The sequence below is a fragment of the Gymnoscopelus braueri genome (genome assembly GCF_963280865.1).
Source record: "Gymnoscopelus braueri genome assembly, chromosome: 1".
Classification (NCBI taxonomy): domain Eukaryota; kingdom Metazoa; phylum Chordata; class Actinopteri; order Myctophiformes; family Myctophidae; genus Gymnoscopelus; species Gymnoscopelus braueri.
The window spans coordinates 60,190,861-60,211,338 of record NC_137603.1 but is presented as its reverse complement, the minus strand read 5'-3'; the positions used below and the strand labels follow the sequence as shown (position 1 = coordinate 60,211,338).

General features: G+C 41.2%; 2 protein-coding genes across 2 annotated transcripts in view; one reads left to right on the top strand and one right to left on the bottom strand.

Moving 5' to 3' along the window:
- The window catches only part of LOC308091208 (disintegrin and metalloproteinase domain-containing protein 10-like), a 486,352-nt gene that overhangs the window by 308,378 nt on the left and 157,496 nt on the right, over window positions 1-20,478 (bottom strand). The gene's annotated exons all lie outside the window — the stretch shown is intronic.
- Window positions 1-20,478, top strand: part of aqp9b (aquaporin 9b) — a 31,421-nt gene that overhangs the window by 7,181 nt on the left and 3,762 nt on the right. The window contains exons 3-5 of the mRNA XM_080436786.1: window positions 5,266-5,403; window positions 6,239-6,357; window positions 9,080-9,297. Of these exons, the coding sequence (XP_080292912.1) occupies window positions 5,266-5,403; window positions 6,239-6,357; window positions 9,080-9,297 (475 nt within the window). The remainder of the gene's footprint in view (window positions 1-5,265; window positions 5,404-6,238; window positions 6,358-9,079; window positions 9,298-20,478) is intronic.

The window sequence follows — 20,478 nt, the reverse complement described above, 5'->3', positions numbered from 1 at the left end:
CAGCTCTACAAGCTCACACCGCGTCACCTTGTGTCGTGAGCTTGTAGATCTGCTATTTTCAAAGGATTTTTTTATACTTTGAAAATTCTGTGAAATGGGACCTTATGCACAATGAGTACTTTTGGTTCTTTAAGTGCATTTTGATGCCAATACGTTCGTACTTTTACTCAAGTAAATTCTGAATACCCAAAACCGACTATTTCTACAATAGGGTATTGATACTTATACTTGAGTACAAAATGTGAGTACTTCATCACTGCTGGTTACTGGTGTTAAATATGAGAATGACTGAGGAAACATTAGAGGCTGCGGGCACATAGCTGTTGTTTAATTATGCCGTCCTATAGGACAGGCAGCTTTTTCAAGAGTCAGAGGCTTAAGTGTGCGGGCTCAGGTTTACAAGGCTGGAAGTGTTGTCCTATAGATGTCCCAAAGAGGGGGACTTTATTGGGTGCATTCTTCTGGGATTACTGCAAGAGGACCCCACTGTTCCTTTACCAGCAATGACAGGGATAGGAGGAGGAATCACTTCCTAAATGTCATGGGCGTCGTGAATGGGACTGCTGAGCCATGGTGCCTGTTTATGAGCAATCAAGGGTTTCATTATGCAAAGGACTTCAACATACGTACAGGAGTTGCGAGATTGGGTAGAACAGTGGGATTGGATTTCAGGCCGTGACCCCCCCGAACTGGGAACCCCCCCCCACCCTGACAAGCACGTGGAATTGTTGGAGTTGAGGCATTACATTTAGTTTGACTCGGTTTCCACAGATAAATATTGTGAAATTAGCTGATCTACAAGCGGCGAGACGTTGTGAGCTTGTGGATCAGCTATTTTCACAATCTTAGCCTCTTTCTTCTTCTTATTTGACAATTTGGCCAATGTCTGACCAGTTTTCATAGTATAGTTTGATGCAGTAATGGTCTTTTTTAGGTATTAAGACGTTCTTAAAAGGTCCTTAAATCGTCACTTCACTGTCATCTGGGGACCGCCCCAAAATCATGTTGGGACCCGACGCACAGGTTGAGAACCACTGGGGTAGAGGAGGGGATGAGTCGGTAATCTCCGTCACTGTTGGGAAGTGAAAGAGCATCTCCAGAGGTGAGCTTTTAAACCTGGCCCCTGGGAGAGAGAGCGTCAACATTGTGCCATACGAGCTAAAAAACGTGAGCCAAATTGAATGTGCCTTCAACCTTTAAATCTACCATGTTGGCAGAGGGTGAGCCCAGACTCTGTGTCTACAACAAACACACAAGCTTCTCATTCTTTACTGTATGTCGTCACTGTCCAGCAGAAACCTTGTATCTCCATTTCCCATACATGAATTCCCGCTATTTCATGTGCAAAAAGAAGCAAACATTGCCGGTTCTACAAGCTCACAATGCATTTTGATGCGATGCATTGTGAGCTTACAGATCTTTTATAGCATATTTCTTATAAATATTGAACCAATCAAATGTATTGACAAGAGTGACCAAATAATTGGCTCCACCGGAATAAAGGTTTTTATTTTTTCCATTTGCTGAAAAGAAACAGTTTTGGACATACAAGGTTTCCACCCAACAGCGACGATAATATGTTACATCTCAGAGTCAGGACACATTTACATTTATATTCAAATAATTCCTCAAGAAACATATTTCCCGTATTTATTCTGACTCATGCAGCTTTGCCACATCCCTGCCTGCCCATGCTTAGTGATGGAGAGAGAGAGAGAGTTTAGTTATGTAAAACTAGATCTACGAGGAAGAAGAATGAGGTTAATAGTATATGAACAAGACTTCCTTTGCTGCATGACTGGCTCTTTCAGACCCTGGGGTTTCCACAGAGAGCAGTGGGGGACGCTTCTACTATGTTCAGTGACATCTCTGAAGATGATCATCCAGTATTGGAGTAATGAGCTTTACTGGGCCATGATGTGGGTCTCTCTGGGGAGAGAAAGAGGGGGTCAGGTGTGAGAAGAAGCCGCTCGCATTCTTAAGGTTTTTGCCTGGCAGGCCCCCGAACGTTTGTTTTCACCACCGGACCTCAAATCTCAAGATTTTAATTGACAGCGTATCGTTAAGTGTGACACGTCACGGTCACACTAATGACCTGTTCTACGCGTGGCTTAACCCTTTTAGACCGGGGGAACGAATCTGTGTGCCATTTTAAGAATTCTTTGGGCTATTCAAAAAATAGCAGATATACAAGCTCATAGCGCGGCACTTCGAGCTTGTAGATCGGCAATTTTTGTAACTCAAATCACAACATTTGTAACTCAAATCTTTGCTTCTGGGTCGTCCCTGGAACAACATATTTTGAGATGGGGGTCCACGGCCATATACATATCATTTTGGGGGGTCCTTGACATGAAAAAGTTTGTGAACCACTTATATTATAGCAACATACGTAATTATAATAAACTGTTAGGATTTAGAAGACATTTGTAGAATCCCCCAGAAGCTTATTTAGTTAGTTACAAATGTTCACTTTAATTTTTTTCTTCAAATTTTCACGATTTTCCAAAAAAATAGCAGATCTACAAGCTCGTAGCGCGGCACTCGGTGCAGCGCTACAAGCTTGTAGATCTGCTATTTTTGAATAGCCCACAGAAATAAAAAAAATTACAGATGCTTTCCCGGTCTTTAATGGGTTAAGCAGATCCAGGCAGATTATGTCAGATGCAATTCAGACAGGCGGTCCTCACGGCTGGCTGTGGCGTTTTGGGAGAACAGGATGGTGAGATTAGAGAGCCAGAGCCTCCCCACCCCCAGTGGTGTTGTTACTGTGTGTGTCAGTCCCGCAACCACCAAACGTTTTGGGGTGGATGATGTGTTCCAGTGTTATATTAGCGCTGTGTCATTAATATGAATAACACACCAGTTCAAAACCTATTTTTATCCGTTTGTGCCAGTGAACTTAATAACTTGAACCCCAGCGTACATATTCTGGAGGGGAACATTAGCCAAAAATAGCAGATCTACAAACTCACAACTGTGAGGCTAGAGGGTAACAAGTTAACAATTAAGCAATATTACACGAGAGGGTGTGCTTTACCGTCATTATTGGCACGCCAGTGATGCGTGCCAATAATGTAGGTAAAGCACACCCTCGAGTGTAATATTGCGATTATACAACAGTTACCAACAAAACACATCCAAATGTATTCATATTGTGGGGCAATTCATAATAAAAATGTTTCGCTATTATCCGTTTCCCTGTAAAGAGAAGAGTTTATTTGACTGAGACATTAAATAGTCCCTGTAGCAGCGCTCTGAGGCACCGCCTCATCAACACAGCTGATTCCAGTAGGCTATATGTTCCGTCGTACGACTGTGTCACGTGGCCGTAAATGATCTACGATGGCGACGCGTTGTGAACTTTCATCCTCTTCTTCTAACCATTGATCAACCGTAAGTCGACCAAATAAGTCAAAATTAACAACATAGTCCATTTTGCATAGCTGTTTGTTCTCCGGTGGCGGCGGTGGGTCAGGCTATGCAGGCTACTGTCTGTTTGTTTTCCTACCGTGGGACAGCGTGACGTCACAGCACAGCTGTGCCATATATGGTCTAATCAGGTGCGGACTACAGTGCGGAGTGATTTATTTATGTGATTAGGCCCGTGCTATCATGCTGATTTGAAGCACGGCTAGATAGCTATTTCAACCAATCAGATTGCTTGGTCGGAACTACCTGTTGTATAACCTGTATTATTGTACATCGTTGCTGTCGGGCAGAAACCTCTTATCTCCATATTGTAACTTTGTGTTTTTTTCCGTAAATGAACGCCCTACGCCTACTCCATACTTTCAGGATATGTAACCGTTTTGGACATATAAGGTCTCCACAGAGACGACATGTATGTGAGCTATTTGAACGAATACCAAAACGCTCACCCCAAAACACAGTCGCCCCAGGGCAAAACTCCCTAACTGCCTAAACCTGACCTTATTCCTAACCTTAACCTCAGTAAAACAAATACAAGACTCTTACAAGAATGCTTTTTTTCAGCGGTCCACAAAAAAACAATGGGGGGCGAGTGTGTTTCGGGGCGAGTCTTCCTGTTACCGTGTGAACTTGTAAGATGTGTGTTATTGATTGGTTCCCCAAAAAAAGGAATCAAGTGTGTCCCTTATCAGTTCAATAAGGGGAACGTCTTTTAGTTTCCAAATAAACAATTCTGTATTTCGAGGGAACGGTCGGCAACCCTAGCTCTAACATAGCACTGTGCCAATATGAATAACACACTATAGTTCAAGACTCAAAAACCTATATTTATCAGATTGCCAGTGAACTTATATTAGCATTAAATGGCCAGATGTCAGGATCTAGCTTCTAGCATGATCCTCTGAATCCTGCTAGCTTACCACCAACTAGATCTTTCCGGACATGATTTAATTAATGCCTATAGTGACCCATTTGGCTTGGCTTCCGCCTTCCGGTGTATTTCTATTTTTATCTCATCCCGTCTTGTCTTTTTTTCCCACCCTATGCTACAGAGCATGTTGTCATATTAAATGCACTTTAATCACTTAAGCCGTATATCGTCTCGGCGGGCGGAAACCTCATATGTCCAAAACTGTCACTTTTCAGGATTCAAAAAATTAGCAAAAGTAGCAGATCCACAAGCTCACGCCGCGTTTCGAGCTTGTGGATCTGCTACTTTTGATGCTGTTGTGTGACGCTGTAGTATCAAGTAGGGCGTTCATTTATGAAAAAAACAAAAAAAATTAACATATGGAGATACAGTAAGACATTGGGGTCCTTGGGGGGGGGGGGGTTCCAGGGGGTCCCCAGCATAATGTGTTAATATAGCATCACAATAATGTTAACCACTTTAAGCTTTTATACTTTGGCTATTCAAAAATAGCAGATATACAAGCTCATAGCATGAGCTTGTATATCTGCTATTTTTGTTGTGCAAACCTTTGAATGCATCTTTTTTTAAAGCCAACATTTGTAACTCAAATCTTTGCTTCTGGGGGTCCCTGGAACAAAATATTTTGAGATGGGGGTCCGCAGCCAAATACATGGCATTTTGGGGGTCCTTGACATGAAAAAGTTAGAGAGCCACTGCAGTAAGTGGTTTCTGCCCAAAAGCAACGATATACTGTACTTCAGCTGAAAACAGCCGCTCTACAGGCTCTCAATTGTGAAAGAAATCTAATAAAAATGTTTTGACGAGTTTAAACTTTTTTGCCTAATAATGACATTCCCAAAACCAGGTTGAAAGTGGTTAAAATAAATTACATTTCTATGTTGATGTCTCCTCTGTTCCAGGAGCCCATGTGAACCCTGCGGTCTCGCTGGCCATGGCGGTCTTGGGTAAACTACCTCTGAAGAAGTTTCCTGTTTACGTGGCGGCACAGTTCCTGGGCGCCTTCGCTGGGTCATGTGTTGTCTATGGACTGTATTACGGTGGGTACATATAGCATACACGTACAGCATACATACATACGTATATCGTTGCTGTCCGGCAGAAACCAGCTAACTCCATGTTGACGCTTTTGCATTTCTTTCCATAAATCAGGGCCATTGAACACCCTTTACGTCTGTGTGTTGGTAAAAAAATATATTGAACCAATGAAAAGCATTAAAAAGCGCTTCTGACAAAACCAGCTAACTCCATTGGCTCCTCAAACTGTCTGCTAAACCACCAAAGGGGGGTGGAGTTAGCTGGTTTTGCTGACTCCAGGCTCCACTCCCTTTTGACCTCCAACCTCATTGTGAGCTTGGAGGTCCATTCAGCTGTTCTTATCAATGATGAACAAAACCTCCTAACTCCATTTCCTGAAAAATGAACATTTTGGAGTTACCTGGTTTCTGCCGGACAGCAGAGATATAGCGTTCATTTTTGACAGCACATTTTTATTTAGTTTTGGTCATAGTCTTTTCAATAAAATTTCATTTAGTTTTAGGCATATTTTAGTCATCTGAAAAGTTGGTAGTTTTAGTCTAGTTTTAGTCGACTAAATACAAGATTTTAGTCGACAAAATCTGCAGTTGGTTTAGTCTGTGTTTTTTTTGTCAAATAGCAGAGCTTGTAGATCTGCTATTTTCATTATCTTTGAAAATGTCTGAATTTTCGTTTCTTTTTTTAATCCTTTTGAATACTTGAGTATTTACTTTTGTCCACCGCTGAACATATGCAGCTGGTAGGATTACATAAGGACTTACGGTATCGTAAATCATGCTTGTATCGATGTACTGTACATTACATGGTAAATCCTATAATCTGTGTATTTTCCCACAGATGCTTTGATGGAGTTCACCGGTGGAGATTTTGTGGTTACTGGTCCAAATGGCACAGCCGGCATATTTGCGTCGTATCCTGCCAAACATCTGTCAGTCATAAACGGATTTGTAGATCAGGTAAGGTGGACGTACTTGTAACATTTTCGGTGCTTTATATTGTCACTGTCGGGTGGAGATCTTGAACGTCCAAAAGTGTTACTTTCCAGTGAAAGGGGAAAAAAATCATATGTGTTCCAATAGACAGACTAAACCACTTTTAACCTGGTGTTCATGTTTTGGGCATGTCATAGGCATAACAATATTTTCATAAAAAGCAAAAATAGCACATATCGTCTCTGTTGGGTGGAAACCTCATATGTCCGATTCAAATTCAAAAATAGCAAAAGTAGCAGATCTACAAGCTTGTAGATCTGCCACAAAGTATAAAATAAGGCATACATTTATGAAAAAAATACATAAAAAGATGGAATGGAATTACAAGGTTTCTGCCTGACAGCAACGATATCCTAATAGACAGACACTGCTACTGTGTGTCATGTTCCCCTGAAATGAAACATCAGTATGAGAGTGGACAATATAATCCCAAAACAAGATTCTGCCATGAGTCCATCATGGACTCTAGTACATGAAAGTGAAACAAGCCCAGAATCAGAATCAAACTTTATTGTGTCACATGATCACATTACAAGTAACATGGGTGACATTCTTAATTGCCGCTGGATATAATTAAAACTATTACAAAGCAATTCATTATTTTGATAATGAGGAATATGCTTCCAAGAGAGTAATCGTGATTCTCCTGCACCTTTTGTGAAATATTGATCGATGACATTCAGCCATGTGCTTTTGTGTTTGTGTTTATAATGACGCGTGTCGATCAGTGGTTCTCAAAGTGGGGTCCGGGGACCTCCCAGGGGGTCCTTGAGGGGATTCCAGGCGGTCTCCGGCAAAACATCAGGAGCAGTTGAACAATATTAACCTTATTTCTTATACAGTACATCAGCTATTCAAAAACAGCCGTTCTACAAGCTCATAATGCGCTTGAGCTTGTAGAGCTTGTAGAAGTGCTGTTTTCTTTTTTACATACATTTTAAAAAATCATAAAATGTTGAAAAATTTAGTAATTTTGAAGCATTTTAACAACACCTGGCATGGAATATTTTCCGATGGGGTTCCGCAGCCAAATACGTATCCATTTGGGTGTCCTTGTCTGACTGGAACATGTTTGAGAAGCACTGGTGTAGATGCATAATAATGTGAGAATGCAGCTTAAAGCCGTCATGTGTGTGAATGTGAGCGTAAATGGAGCATAAAGTGCGTTAGGTGCTGCGGTACGAACGACAACAACAACCATCTGTGATGAATATACCCAGGAGCCACGCATGCACGTGTTAGCGTGTGTGTGTGTGTGTGTGTGTGTGTGTGTGTGTGTGTGTGTGTGTGTGTGTGTGTGTGTGTGTGTGTGTGTGTGTGTGTGTGTGTGTGTGTGTGCATATCTGTATTTGCAGAGGGGAGGAGGGGCACACAGGGCCAAAGTAGAGCTCACAATGTAATTATTAACCAACAACTTATTGTTTAATCTAGCTGCTTATTTGTAATTGACTTATAGGTGAATTATATGCTTCCATTTCCTGAAATGCATGCTTTTAATGACATGCAATGGTGGAAAAAGCACCACGTTTTTTTTACCTAAGTAAAAGTATACAGTACCACAAAAAATAGTAATTATAAAATCGGTTTGTGAGCTTGTAGATCGGCTATTTTCGAATAGCTGAAATATAAAACAGGGGTTAATTGGTTAATGTAGGTTTTGTATAATCAAAATCTAGAAAGTAACTAGTTTTCAAATAATCATAGTTAAATACAATATTTGCCGTTAGTAGACGTTTAAAGTATCACAGCATTTAAAGTCAACGTACCTCAAAATTGCACTTCGGCACATTACTTGAGTAAATGTACTTAGTTACTTTGCACATGCAGCTGATGCCTTGGGGTTTCCATAACATAGGACCATATGGGAGACATACCTTAAAGCTGCTATTGTAGCCGTCAACCAGGGGAAAGGGGAAGCCCCTTTAATAAGCTTAAGCACTAGAGTAGAGGAGAGGTCAGCACAACAAAAACACCCTCTCAAAACAACAACAATAACAACAGTGACCATGGAAACAGGAGTTTCACCGTCAATCGTTTGTGTATGGTAAATGTGTGAATTGCATGAACTCAGGACTCCAGCATACTGGCTTCTTCACTTGCAATTAAAAATATGTATTTATTGGGGATAGGAAGAATATTTGGGTACACAGACCATCAGAACCTGATTAGGGGGTCCACACATGATTTTTTTTGATGACTGTGAAGTGACCATTTAAGGACTTAAGACCTTTTAAATACCTAAAAGAAAAAGACCATATTACTGCATCAAAAGTAATCAACAAACTATACTATAAAAACTGGTCAAACATTAGCCAAATTTAGAAAGAGGCAGACATTTACAAAATAGCCAATCTACAAGCTCACAACGCCTCGCGACGCGAGGCGTTGTGAGCTTGTAGATCTGCCATTTTTGAAATATTCATCTCTGGAACAGAGTCAGATTAAATGTATGCTAATGCCTCAATTCCTATACAATTCAGGGTGGGGGTCGCTGTTCAAATTTGATTGTTTTGGGGCGTCCCCTGTTCAAATGTGATTGTTTTTGGGGGTCCGCAGTTCAAATATGATTATTTGTGGGGGTCGCGTCCTGAAAAGGTTGAGAACCACTGATCTTAACTCATCTGTCAGGAGTGCAGAAGTCCTGCTCTTTTACGATGAACTCACCAATGCGTTTTTTCCCACGCAGGTAATAGGAACCAGTGCCCTGGTCCTGTGCATCCTGGCCATCACCGACGGGAAGAACATAGGAGCTCCGAGGGGCATGGAGCCTCTGTGCATCGGTCTGATCATCATGGCCATCGGGGTGTCCATGGGCCTGAACTGTGGCTACCCCATCAACCCTGCACGAGACCTGGGGCCGAGGCTGTTCACTTTCGTGGCTGGATGGGGAAAGGGAGTATTCACGTAATACCATTTATTTGGCGTTTTTACCTCCTTTTCTCCCCGTCATTAGTATCAAAAGTATCAATACTGCACTGTTACAAGTAAAAGTCTGGAATTCAAAATTTACTTGAGTAAAAGTACGAACGTATTGGTATCAAAATGTACTTAAAGTACCAAAGAGCCTTCGTCCTACTCCTCCCTCCCAACACACCCTGCTGACAGGTGCCGCCCCCAGCCCGAGCGCTTTTTCTTTCTTTCTTTCTTTCTTTCTTTCTTTCTTAAAAAACGAAACACGTTCAACCTATTTTGGGCATGTCATTATAGGTGAAGATTTTCCCAAAATGTCCCAAAACTTCTTATATATACTTTTTTTTTAATATAAACTTTTTATATATATATTTCACATTTTCAAAATCTTCAAAAATCAAGTGGTTCAAAGCATGGCATTGTACACATTTTGAATGTATTTTTGCCTTTCGTACTTTAATGTGACCGTTTCTTTTGAGGCCCCACAGTCACCAACACCCTAAACTAAACTAGCATTAAAGGTCTGAATTATTCATGAAATGGCCTGGTATGAGACTCAATTCATACACCGTGGGCACAACACAGTGTCACACGCCAACAACGAATGATCCTCAAGCTAGAACGTCACGCCGCGTATAAATTAGACATGAGAGCTTGGGATGAAATGTGGAACAAGCATGCTATTCCATGAGCGTGCCAAAGTGCCTGGTAGCTCCAGAGGCACGTTCTGCTCCTGTTCCCAGCAGACGCCTGGGACTTACAGTTAGACGTGCAAATGTGAGAACCCAGGGACTTGATCACAGTGGCTGCGTGCAGTGGTGAGCTTGTAGACGCATTGTGAGCTTGTAGAGCTGCTATTTTCAAATGGCCTAAATGCATGTAGTAAAAGTAAAAGTACTGAAAATTGGAAATACTCCAGTAATGTAAAAAAAAATCCTCAAAATTGTCCTAAGTACAGTACTTTTGAGTAAATGTACTTAGTTACTTTACACCACTGGCTGCGTGGCCTCTTTCTGAAGAGGGGGGGGGGGGTATGCTTAGTTGCATGCCAGTGTTGTGCACTGAAAATCTACATGCTGGTTATCAGCTTGTAGATATAGTGATGCATGTAGCATTATTTTTTATGTGTAACACACATAAATGTGCAACTATATAGCCCATTAAAACCTGAGGCCAATTCTACAAATGCGTTCTAAATTAGTAGTTCTCACACTTTTTCCAAGGATCCCCAAATTGATATATATTTGGTCGCGGACCCCCCCATCTGAAAAGGTTTTGTTCCAGGGACCCCCAGAAGAGAAGATTTGTGTTAAACAATTTGAAATGATTCGAAATTCGAAATTATTCAAAGATTATCAAACCCTTTCAAGATTTTTCAAAAAACGTTAAAAAATAGCAGATGTACAACCTTGCAGCGCGGCACGAAGTGAGGCGCTGTGAGCTTGTAGATCTGCAATTTTTGAATAGCCAACGCTAAAATGTAAAATTACACAGATTCTTTCCCAGTTTAAATGGGATAAATCAGGCACTATCCCTCCAGGATCAGAGCAGGCGCTATTCTCTGCTCTCCTCACTGGAACTCAATCAATTTTTCAATAACCACGTGTTTCTCTTCTGCATTTTGGGGAGAAGAAAAAGAAACGAGCTCTGGGGATGCGTGAAAGTGAACGGAGTGGGATTCTATGTACATGGAAATTAAATAATGCAATAGCTTCCAACTGAAATGGCACACGTGTGCGTGGATTCCCTCACTCGAGGCGGTCTCTTTTTTTACCCCTCCGTCTTCTCGGCCCTCCACTCAACACAAATGCCCCCTGGTCGCCCCTAGACATGTACGAGTCAATTTAGTCAGTTCTACCATTACGTAGCGATGAAAGTTGCCCTGAAACGATACAACGTATTATTCACAAATTCTCATACACCTTTGTGAAAAAGCCAATTGAAAAAAAATCTGATGGTTGACTTGAACTGAGAATATTGTGCTGTGATTTGCAGAGGTGTAAAGTAACTAAGTACATTTACTCAAGTGCTGTGCTTAAGTACAATTTTGAGGTGTTTTTACTTTACTGGAGTGTTTACAATTTTCAGTACTTTTACTTCTACTCCACTACATGTCAGAGGCAAATATTATACTTTTACTCCACTACAATTATTTGAAAACTTTAGTTACTAGTTACAATGTAGATTACCCACTTCAGCCCTATATCGATTTGAAAATAGACGATCTACAAGCTCGCGACGCATTGTGAGCTTGTAGATCGGCTATTTTCAAAGGATTTTTTATACATTTGAAAACTTGTGAAATGGGACATTCTGCATAATGAGTACTTTTACTTTTGTACTTTAAGTATATTTTGATACCAATTCTTTTGCACTTTTACTCAAGTACATTTTTAATTCCAGACTTTTACTTACTAATTCCGGACCAAGTATTTCTGCATTGCAGTATTGATACTTTTACTTAAAAAACTTTGAGTACTTTTTCCACCACTGGTGATTTGATACATAAAGGAAAATGAATCACAGGGTGCAGTGGTTGGCTGAGTAATTAGTGCATGGTACTGTACGCGCAATATCGCGGGTTAAGTCCAGCTGGACCCCTGCGTTGCATGTCACCTCTCTTTCTGCCTTTGTTCTCCTGTCCCTCTACAAGTTATAAAATATGGATTGGAATTTGAACAGGATTATAAAGGTAAACCAAGTAGAATTCTGTCTATATACGCAGGGGTCTTCAACAGGGGGTCCGGGACCCCAAGCGGGTCCTCAGAGTTAGTACAGGGGGGCCGCCAAATCTTTGTGTGATATGAACTTTTTTTATATATATTTTTTTACATTAACCACTTGAACCCTCGCATCCCTATTCTGGGGGGAGCATTAGCCGAAAATAGCAGATCTACAAGCTCGTAGATCGGCTATTATCGAGCTGGAGGTTTGGTGTACAGGGAAAAAAGAGAAGACCAAGTACCGAGCCAAAGGTCAAGTTTACAAAGTATTGAGAAAACACATTTAACATGAATCCAATATGTAGTGGGGGGGGGTCCCTGCGTCAGCTCTCTCTCAGTAGGGGTCCTTGGCCTGAAAAACATTGAAGACCCCTGAGATTATACGGTGACCCAGACATCCCGGTTCGACCGGGATCGCCCTGCTTTCAAGCTGGGTGTCCTGAGTGCCGACAAATGTCCCTAAAACACTCAAATGTCCTGGTTTTCAATATTCACTACCAAAGGGTCCCGGGTTTCACCACGATTAAAATAATAACGCTTGTTTTCGGCACTTAAATCAACATATATTATGTTCTGTTGAATAGGGCAAGCTCTTGTGCGCCGCCTTACCCCCATTTTGAAATAGTTCAAACAGCCGATCTACAAGCTCACAACGTGTCGACGTAGATTGGCTATTTTCACTATTTTAAACGTTTACGCATAAGGGGTAAGGCGGCGTGCAAGATTAAGTGTGCTTAAAGCAAACTAATTGTCCCTCATCCTGATGAAAACACCTATGGTGCGCATACATGCACGTGCATGAACGTGTGCTTAGATTTGAGTACATTATCATGCGCACGTTTGGACAAATTGGACATGCACGTTCATTTAAGGGTCCCGGTTTGGGTGTTTGAATTACGGTCAGCCTAATTGTGCTGCTTGTTGCTCTCAGACACAACTCACAAAGTTGACCTGCTTTCCCAAGAAAACAGCCCAACTCTGCACCATTCCTCATTCCGACCTCTCCTTCAATTCTCGCCAACAGGGGAAAGCCGACCCCAGATTTATTCTCCTTTTGGAGCGAGCCGTGTCTTCTTGGCATTTTGCATCGCTGTACTTTGGTTTTATTGGCACTGTGTCCACCATTATCGTACCTTATACTTTTGGCTGTCACCAAATGATCTGACGCTCTAAAAGCTGCCGTTTCAAAGAATCACACCCTCACAAGTTGCAGGCAGTGGCATTGTTTGCAGGCTAGTGGCTATGTTTTACATACTTTTGAATAATTGGTCCGACATACTGTATAGAGGGGTATAAAATGATATAAATATCAAGAAACATTAATATTAATTTTAAGAAAGAAAAAAAAACACAAATAATAAGTGTGAAATGCATTGACCCTCTCAAGCTTCCATAACATCACCACAAACCTCACCAGATGTCAGCTCTAATGTACATATAAGCCTTTGCTTCTCTCAGGTTGACATCATACACTATTATGCCACATCAGACATAATCTGAGCTTTTACATTCATGATGAACATGTCACGCCCATACAGTTTAAAAACATGATGCTGGGAATGGTGCTGAGAGTGATGCATGCAGTGATGCTGGGAGTAATGCATGATGCTGTGGTGCATGCAGTGATGCTGGGAGTGGGATAGGGGCCCCAAAGCCTCAAAGTCCAAAAGGGGAAGAGCAATGCATTGCATAAAAAGAAAAAAAGATATTCCTCTCACCCAACAAGAGGCCCCAGGAGATTCCTTTGTTCCTTTGTTTTGTTTCAGTTCATAATATCCACCATCAGAATATCTTCTTAAATTCAACCAAGCTTCCCTTATAAAGTTTATCGAACACATTCAATGTTCTGATTTGGTTTACAAAGTATGCTTCAAAGAGTCTCTTTGTCAAACCACACCAAACACTCTTTCATGGCCAAAATGGAACCTCCGGCCCCGGCCGCTTCACTTCCTGGAACTTTTATAGCTGTTCCTGGTACCTCACTTCCTGGAACTTCACTACATACTGCTTTTTTCCCCACAGCTCCCCATGAAACCCTGACCACAGCTCCCCCTATGAAATGAACACGAACAGAACATGAATGGCTATATTAATCGAAACAAAGCAAAACATTGTTTTCCATACACTACATTTAGGTGTTAAATATTCAACCATATTTTTGCAGGACCACATTGGAAACAAGTGTTTCATTACGTTTGAATGTGTTCTCCTGGGTTTAAGTTATATTGTGATTTTACTATATATTTTACCAAAATTAAAAATCAAATCAAAACCAATATATTCCCTTTGTTATCATTAAGTATGTTACGTTTCTCTCAATACTCATACATGGACAGGAAATATACTCTTTCACACATTTATGTGGCAGTGTCTTTTTTTAACCCACACAAGCCTTTACTGTCCCATGCGTTACCTCTCTCAACCTTCCTTCCATCTATCTGTCTAAAACAGGGGTTTTCAATTGATTGTGAACCAGTGACCACCACCCTGACTAAGAATCAACCAGAGGACCACTGTTGTTTTGGGTGGGGTTATGGGCTAAGATTAGTCTTTTTGGTTACACTTGCGAAATATCCCATGTCTATAATGCATTATAATCAGCTTATAACACTGTATTATAAGAATAAAATAGGCATAAAATAGGCATAACCCTTTATAAGACTCTTTATCTCAACCAATTTAAATGTTCTTAAATAATGACATTATTGATATCATGCTAGTGAGCAGAGCGTTTTTGAGTGATTGAGTGTTTTTTAGTATGTTTCTTACTTTGTCCAGCCTTCTATATTAAACTCATATTAACTGATATACTGATTTGTAACTTATGTAGGTGTGAGCAGACCAGTGGCGTACCCACTAGAGGCAGGACAGGCTGTCGCCTGCCCAACTAAGATCTCGCCTCCCCTAGAAAACCCAAATAACCCAAAAATGTGTTGCGTGCTTAATGTCCTCAAAGTCACGCATCCAACAAGCTTTGAACTGAGCAGAGTGGACCTTCCGTTCCAGAGATAATGGCCAAAACATCTTGAAAACGGCCACAAATGGCGGTGCAAAAAAATGTTAATTCTAAATGTAATTCCTGGGGACACTACGGGAGCAGACACACCCTATTACATGGGAACATTTCCTAATAGTGAAACTAAGGCTTTCCGGTACACTTCCCCTTGCCAGTAACGGCTGTCAACATCGACGCGTCATCTTAGGTCACCAGGTCATTGAGTGAACTGTCCTCATGACCATGTCCATGTCTATCTCTTATTTGCTGTAGTGGAGTCTCATGGCTCGAACCTTGCCCTGTTACTGTACATATTCTTCAGGTATGCCAGCATGAAAATTCTACTGTCACAGAGATACTTAGTTATAAAAGGTCAAATACATTTAGCTTTTACTGTAAGCTTTTACTGTAAGCTGAACTCATCCAGAACTTCACAAGGGACTGTGAAGTTCTTCACTTACAAATAATACTGAATGCATGATCAGGGACCACATGCAATACCTCCACGGACCACCAGTGGTCCACGGACCACCATTTGAAAACCCCTGGTCTAAAAGAAGGGGGCTCCAGGGGGTCCCCTGCGCAATGTGTTAATAAACAACAAAATCACTTTTAACCCTACACTGACACTCTGTCATTTGAAAATAGCCGATCTACTCACAACATGTTGCGATGCGATGCATTGTGAGCTTGCAGATCTGCTATTCCCCAAAAAGTATTGGAAAGGAATCCTGAAAAAAATAAAATGTCAACCCAAATTAATGTATTTTTCCACAGATCCCCATTTAAATTACAAATATTACTTTTTTTCTTTTCAAGATCTTTTTGTAAATAGCAGATCTACAAGCTTGTTGTGAGCTTGTTGCATATAGGTTTTAAAGTGCCATGTTGGTCGCTTCTTTTGGGCTTGTTTTCATAGACCTGGCTGCTTATTTCTCTCACAAAATCTGGCAACAGTAGTGGATAGGTGGAAGCATTTGAGAGTGTGACCTGAGCCATCTCAGCCGTGGCTGCAGATTAACGTGTCTAATCCGCCAGCCCTCCTGTGGTCTACATCCACTTCCTGGATGCTTAAGAAGGAGATAAACATGACCTACTCAGAGCCACTCGCTTTACTTTCCCACGTGCATCAGGCGTGCGTCAGCTCCTGTCCACTCAGGCACCTTTCACCGCCCGTTAAAAGATCATGGCCGACCCGCCACCATGACCAGCAGGCCTCTCTCTAATCCCTGCCTGCTGTGTGGCATAGACTCCTTCCTAATGACAGGAATATATCCCCATCATTAGTACTATAGTCAAATGGCAGACTGAGACTCAGGCAGACCATTCAGTATGAACATGTAAATAGATTGAACGAGAACAATACGTATCACTCAAAAATAAAATATATAAATATGTATATCGTTGCTGGAACATCGTATGTATGTAAAAAATCACACCCTGTGTGAAGTGGGCGGTGTCTTCCTAGCTAACCACAATACTGAATGGAGTCAACCAATGATGTACAAAAGATAAATACATTTATTGAAACACTCTTTATGATGGACAAAACCATAACTTGAAAAAAACCAATTTTTGGTTTTTTTCAAGTTATGGTTGCTTATATAGGGCTATGCACATGTGTCATGTGACACTGGCCAATCACAGTCCTGAATAGACTGTGATTGGCCAATCACAGCGCAGGATAATTCTACTAATTTCCTGGGCCCAGATCACAGCGCAGGAGTTAGTACATTTTTCCAAATCTCACTTATAGGGGCGGTTTCACCGCCCAAAAATCACACCCTGTGTGAAGTGGGCGGTGTCTTGCTAGCTAATCACAATACTGAATGGAGTCAACCAATCATGTACAAAAGATAAATACATTTATTGAAACACTCTTTATGATGGACGAAACCATAACTTTAAAAAAACCAATTTATGGTTTTTTTTAAAGTTATGGTTTCTTATATAGGGCTATGCACATGTGTCATGTGACACTGGCCAATCACAGTCCTGAATAGATTGTGATTGGCCAATCACAGCGCAGGATAATTGTACAAATTTCCAAACCTCACTTATAGGGGCGGTTTCACTGCCCAAGATAATTGTACAAATTTCCAAACCTCACTTATAGGGGCGGTTTCACCGCCCAAAAATCACACCCAGTGTGAAGTGGGCGGTGTGGTCATCACAGTGATGGAAGCTCACTTTTAAAAAAAAAATGTTTTTTTTAAGTGCATAGTCCTATTTATAGGTTATTAATGTCATCATGTGTCTCGCTAGCCAATCACAGTGCTGAATAGAGTCAGCCAATAGAGTCAGCCAATCACAGTACAGCTAGGGGTGTACTAATGAGCCAATCACAGTACAGCAAATGTGTACTAATGAGGTGTCCCAACCCCACTTATAGGGGCGGCTACACCGCCCCAAAAAACGTTTAATTAGTATATATATATATATATATATATATATATATATATATATATATATATATATATATATATATATACCCACGCACATATTTACTTGATATTATTATTGAGTATTATATTGTTATTGTTATTGTTATTGTTATTATTATATTATTTCTGGACATAATGTACCCATTTTTCCCCCCTAATTTAATCTAGTTCATGTTAAATAGTCATTCTCTTGGTTATTGTCTCCACCAGGCCGGAAGGCATGGCGAGAGAGTATGTTTTGCACCCTGTCCGTCCGTCCGTCCGTCCGTCCGTCCGTCCGTCCGTCCGTCCGTCCGTCCGTCCGTCCGTCCAGCACCGTTGGCCTGGTCGAAACTGTGCACACACATTCCCTGGATGCCAATTCAGAACCTCTGCCTCAAATGTTTCAGATTGGCTTGTTATAGCGCCACCAGGAGGCCAATTTTTGCAAAACATTCTTTTTTATATTACTCCTACAGATTTTGTCCAAACATCACGCAAATCGGTGCACAGTATCTCTATAGTCATGTGATCAACAAGGATCTGTCCGATTTCCCATATTCCATCCTGATTGCCTATTGGCTTCATAAGTTTGCAGGATAGGTCCATTTTGAACAAAATGCCTCAAATCATGAATGCAGCGTGCAATTTCCGTGAAATTTTTCACGCACATTCCCACTAGGCCGAGGAAGAAATGCCACCCTTTTCACATTGGTCTGTTATAGCGCCACCAGCAGGTCTAATTTCTGGAACAAAATGCATCAAATCATGAATGCAGTGTCCGATTGCCGTGAAAGGCCTAAGAAGAAATGGCACCCTTTTCACATTGGCCTATTATAGCGCCACCAGGAGGCCACAACAACCTACCTGACCTGGCGGAGACCTGTGCTCCGAGGAGCACTTTTTCTTTGTTTTTGAGCGGTGCAACCGCTCCTATAAGAGGGTTTAGGACCCATCCGTGGTGAAAGTTTTTCTTTCCGTCACGAAAATTTGTCTTTCGCTGTGACGCCATGCTGTGGAAAACACGCCTATAGGCTAAGCTCTGCAGGACATGCCGTGATTGGCTAGCGAGACACATGATGAAATTAACTTCAAACTTCGCAGATGTGCTGTGATTGGCTAGCGAGACGCATGATGAAATTAATAATAATGTAAAAAATGTAAGCACGTCACTTCGCAGGACGTGCTGTGATTGGCTACCGAGATGCATGATGAAATTAATAACTCATAAATAGCACCGCTCACTTCACACTGGGTGTGATTATTTCCGTTTTTGTTGGTATTTCATGGCTGCGAGTTCCCACCTGATGTTGTGTGGGAGTTCAGACTGTTCCAGATTGTACTGAATAACTGCTAGCTTGCATAATGTCTTCATACTAGGACTAAAGTCTAAGATATACAGCTCATCAGGTGTGTTGCATCCTCCAAATATCATGATACGATCTCCCACCATGCAACAACCCATCTTACACATCGTTGAACAGGGGCCTTTCCCCTTGGGCTCAATCATCCTCCAGGAGAAGGTTTCTGAATTGAATCTCCACATAACCCTGAAGTCTTGGTTCGCGCCAAAGCCACCAAATATGTACAGCTCTCCCTTGTAGGCAAAGGCTGAATGACCCCCGCGTCGTTCTGAAAGATGCTGTGCAGAAGGTGTGCTCATCCAGCGGTTGGTCTCTGTTTCAAACACTCTGATGTTGTTGTACCCCCCAATGCCCCCAAATACAAACATCTTTGTCCCGATGATGGTGGCAGAGTGACTTGATAAAGCAGGTGGTGGAGTGCCTCTGGTCTTAATTAAAGACCAGACCATTGTGGTGGTGTCCAATTTATAGATGTCATTAGTGTGTCCAGTCAGCTGGGTTTTTCCTCCATAGATAAACATGACCTTCCCCAAGACACAGGCTGAGTGGTACTCCCTCGCCTTTGGAACAGTTCCAGAAACCTTGGGATTGAACCATCTGTTGGTGTCGACATCAAATGTATAAATAGTGTTGCAGTAAGGACGACCTCCCCAGATATACAACAATTCTTCTATCAGAGCAGCTGTGTGGTTGTAGCACATGTTAGGAACCTCAACATGACGTTCTCCTCTTCCATTTGTCACTGGGGGCAACCTCATCCAGCACAAAGACACAGTGTTGAAGACGTGGACTTCAATCTGATCACGGTCGTTTAGGTCACTGTATCCTCCAAATGAGTACAGCTTGTGTCCGACTACCACAGCAGCGTGGTAGGAATTCCTATGTCCTATGTGAACAGAGCCTTCATTAGTATCATTGGTCCAGTGAAACATTTCACACGACGTGGATCAGACAAACTAATTTACAGAGGACAATTCATTTTAAAGGGAAATTTGTTGTGATGACAATTTTGTGATGTCATTGCATGACGATGTCATTAGATCATCCATATACAGTATGTTTTATCTTTACGGAGTTGTAATTCAGAAGTTATTTCACACTGATGGTGTGTCATTATCTGAAGGCTGTTTGTTGTGTATTGTTGAAATAGCAAAAGGAAGTTAAAGGCTTTATTTCATTTATTTATTCATATTGCATTTTTTTGTTATTTCATTTTGATCATTTTCGTCACAATTTACAGTTGAAGTCAAAATCATTCAAGTGTTTGCAATATACAAATCAAACAAGAACAGTTGAAATAGCTCAACACAAACAATATTACAAGTGGTTTCCCCAAATCCAACACAAAATGCCTACTGCAGTCTCAAAATGATTCAATCCCTTCGTGACAAGTGTCTCTAGTTAGTACTTAGTAGAACCTTTTACTAATTTACATTGTTTATTGTATAGGGTAATAATAATTCCTTAATTTGTGTGTTAGTGTCAGGTAATGGCCACAACTCATTAAAAATAATGAGTAATGTATTAGGGTAATTATGACCAACTCATTCATAAATAGTGTATTATGGTTGGGGTATGCCTATATCTTGATAATTAGTGTATTTTATGGCTGACTCATCAAAGCTGTTACAAAACACAAAGCTCTCTAAAGCTCTGTTACGTAACACACA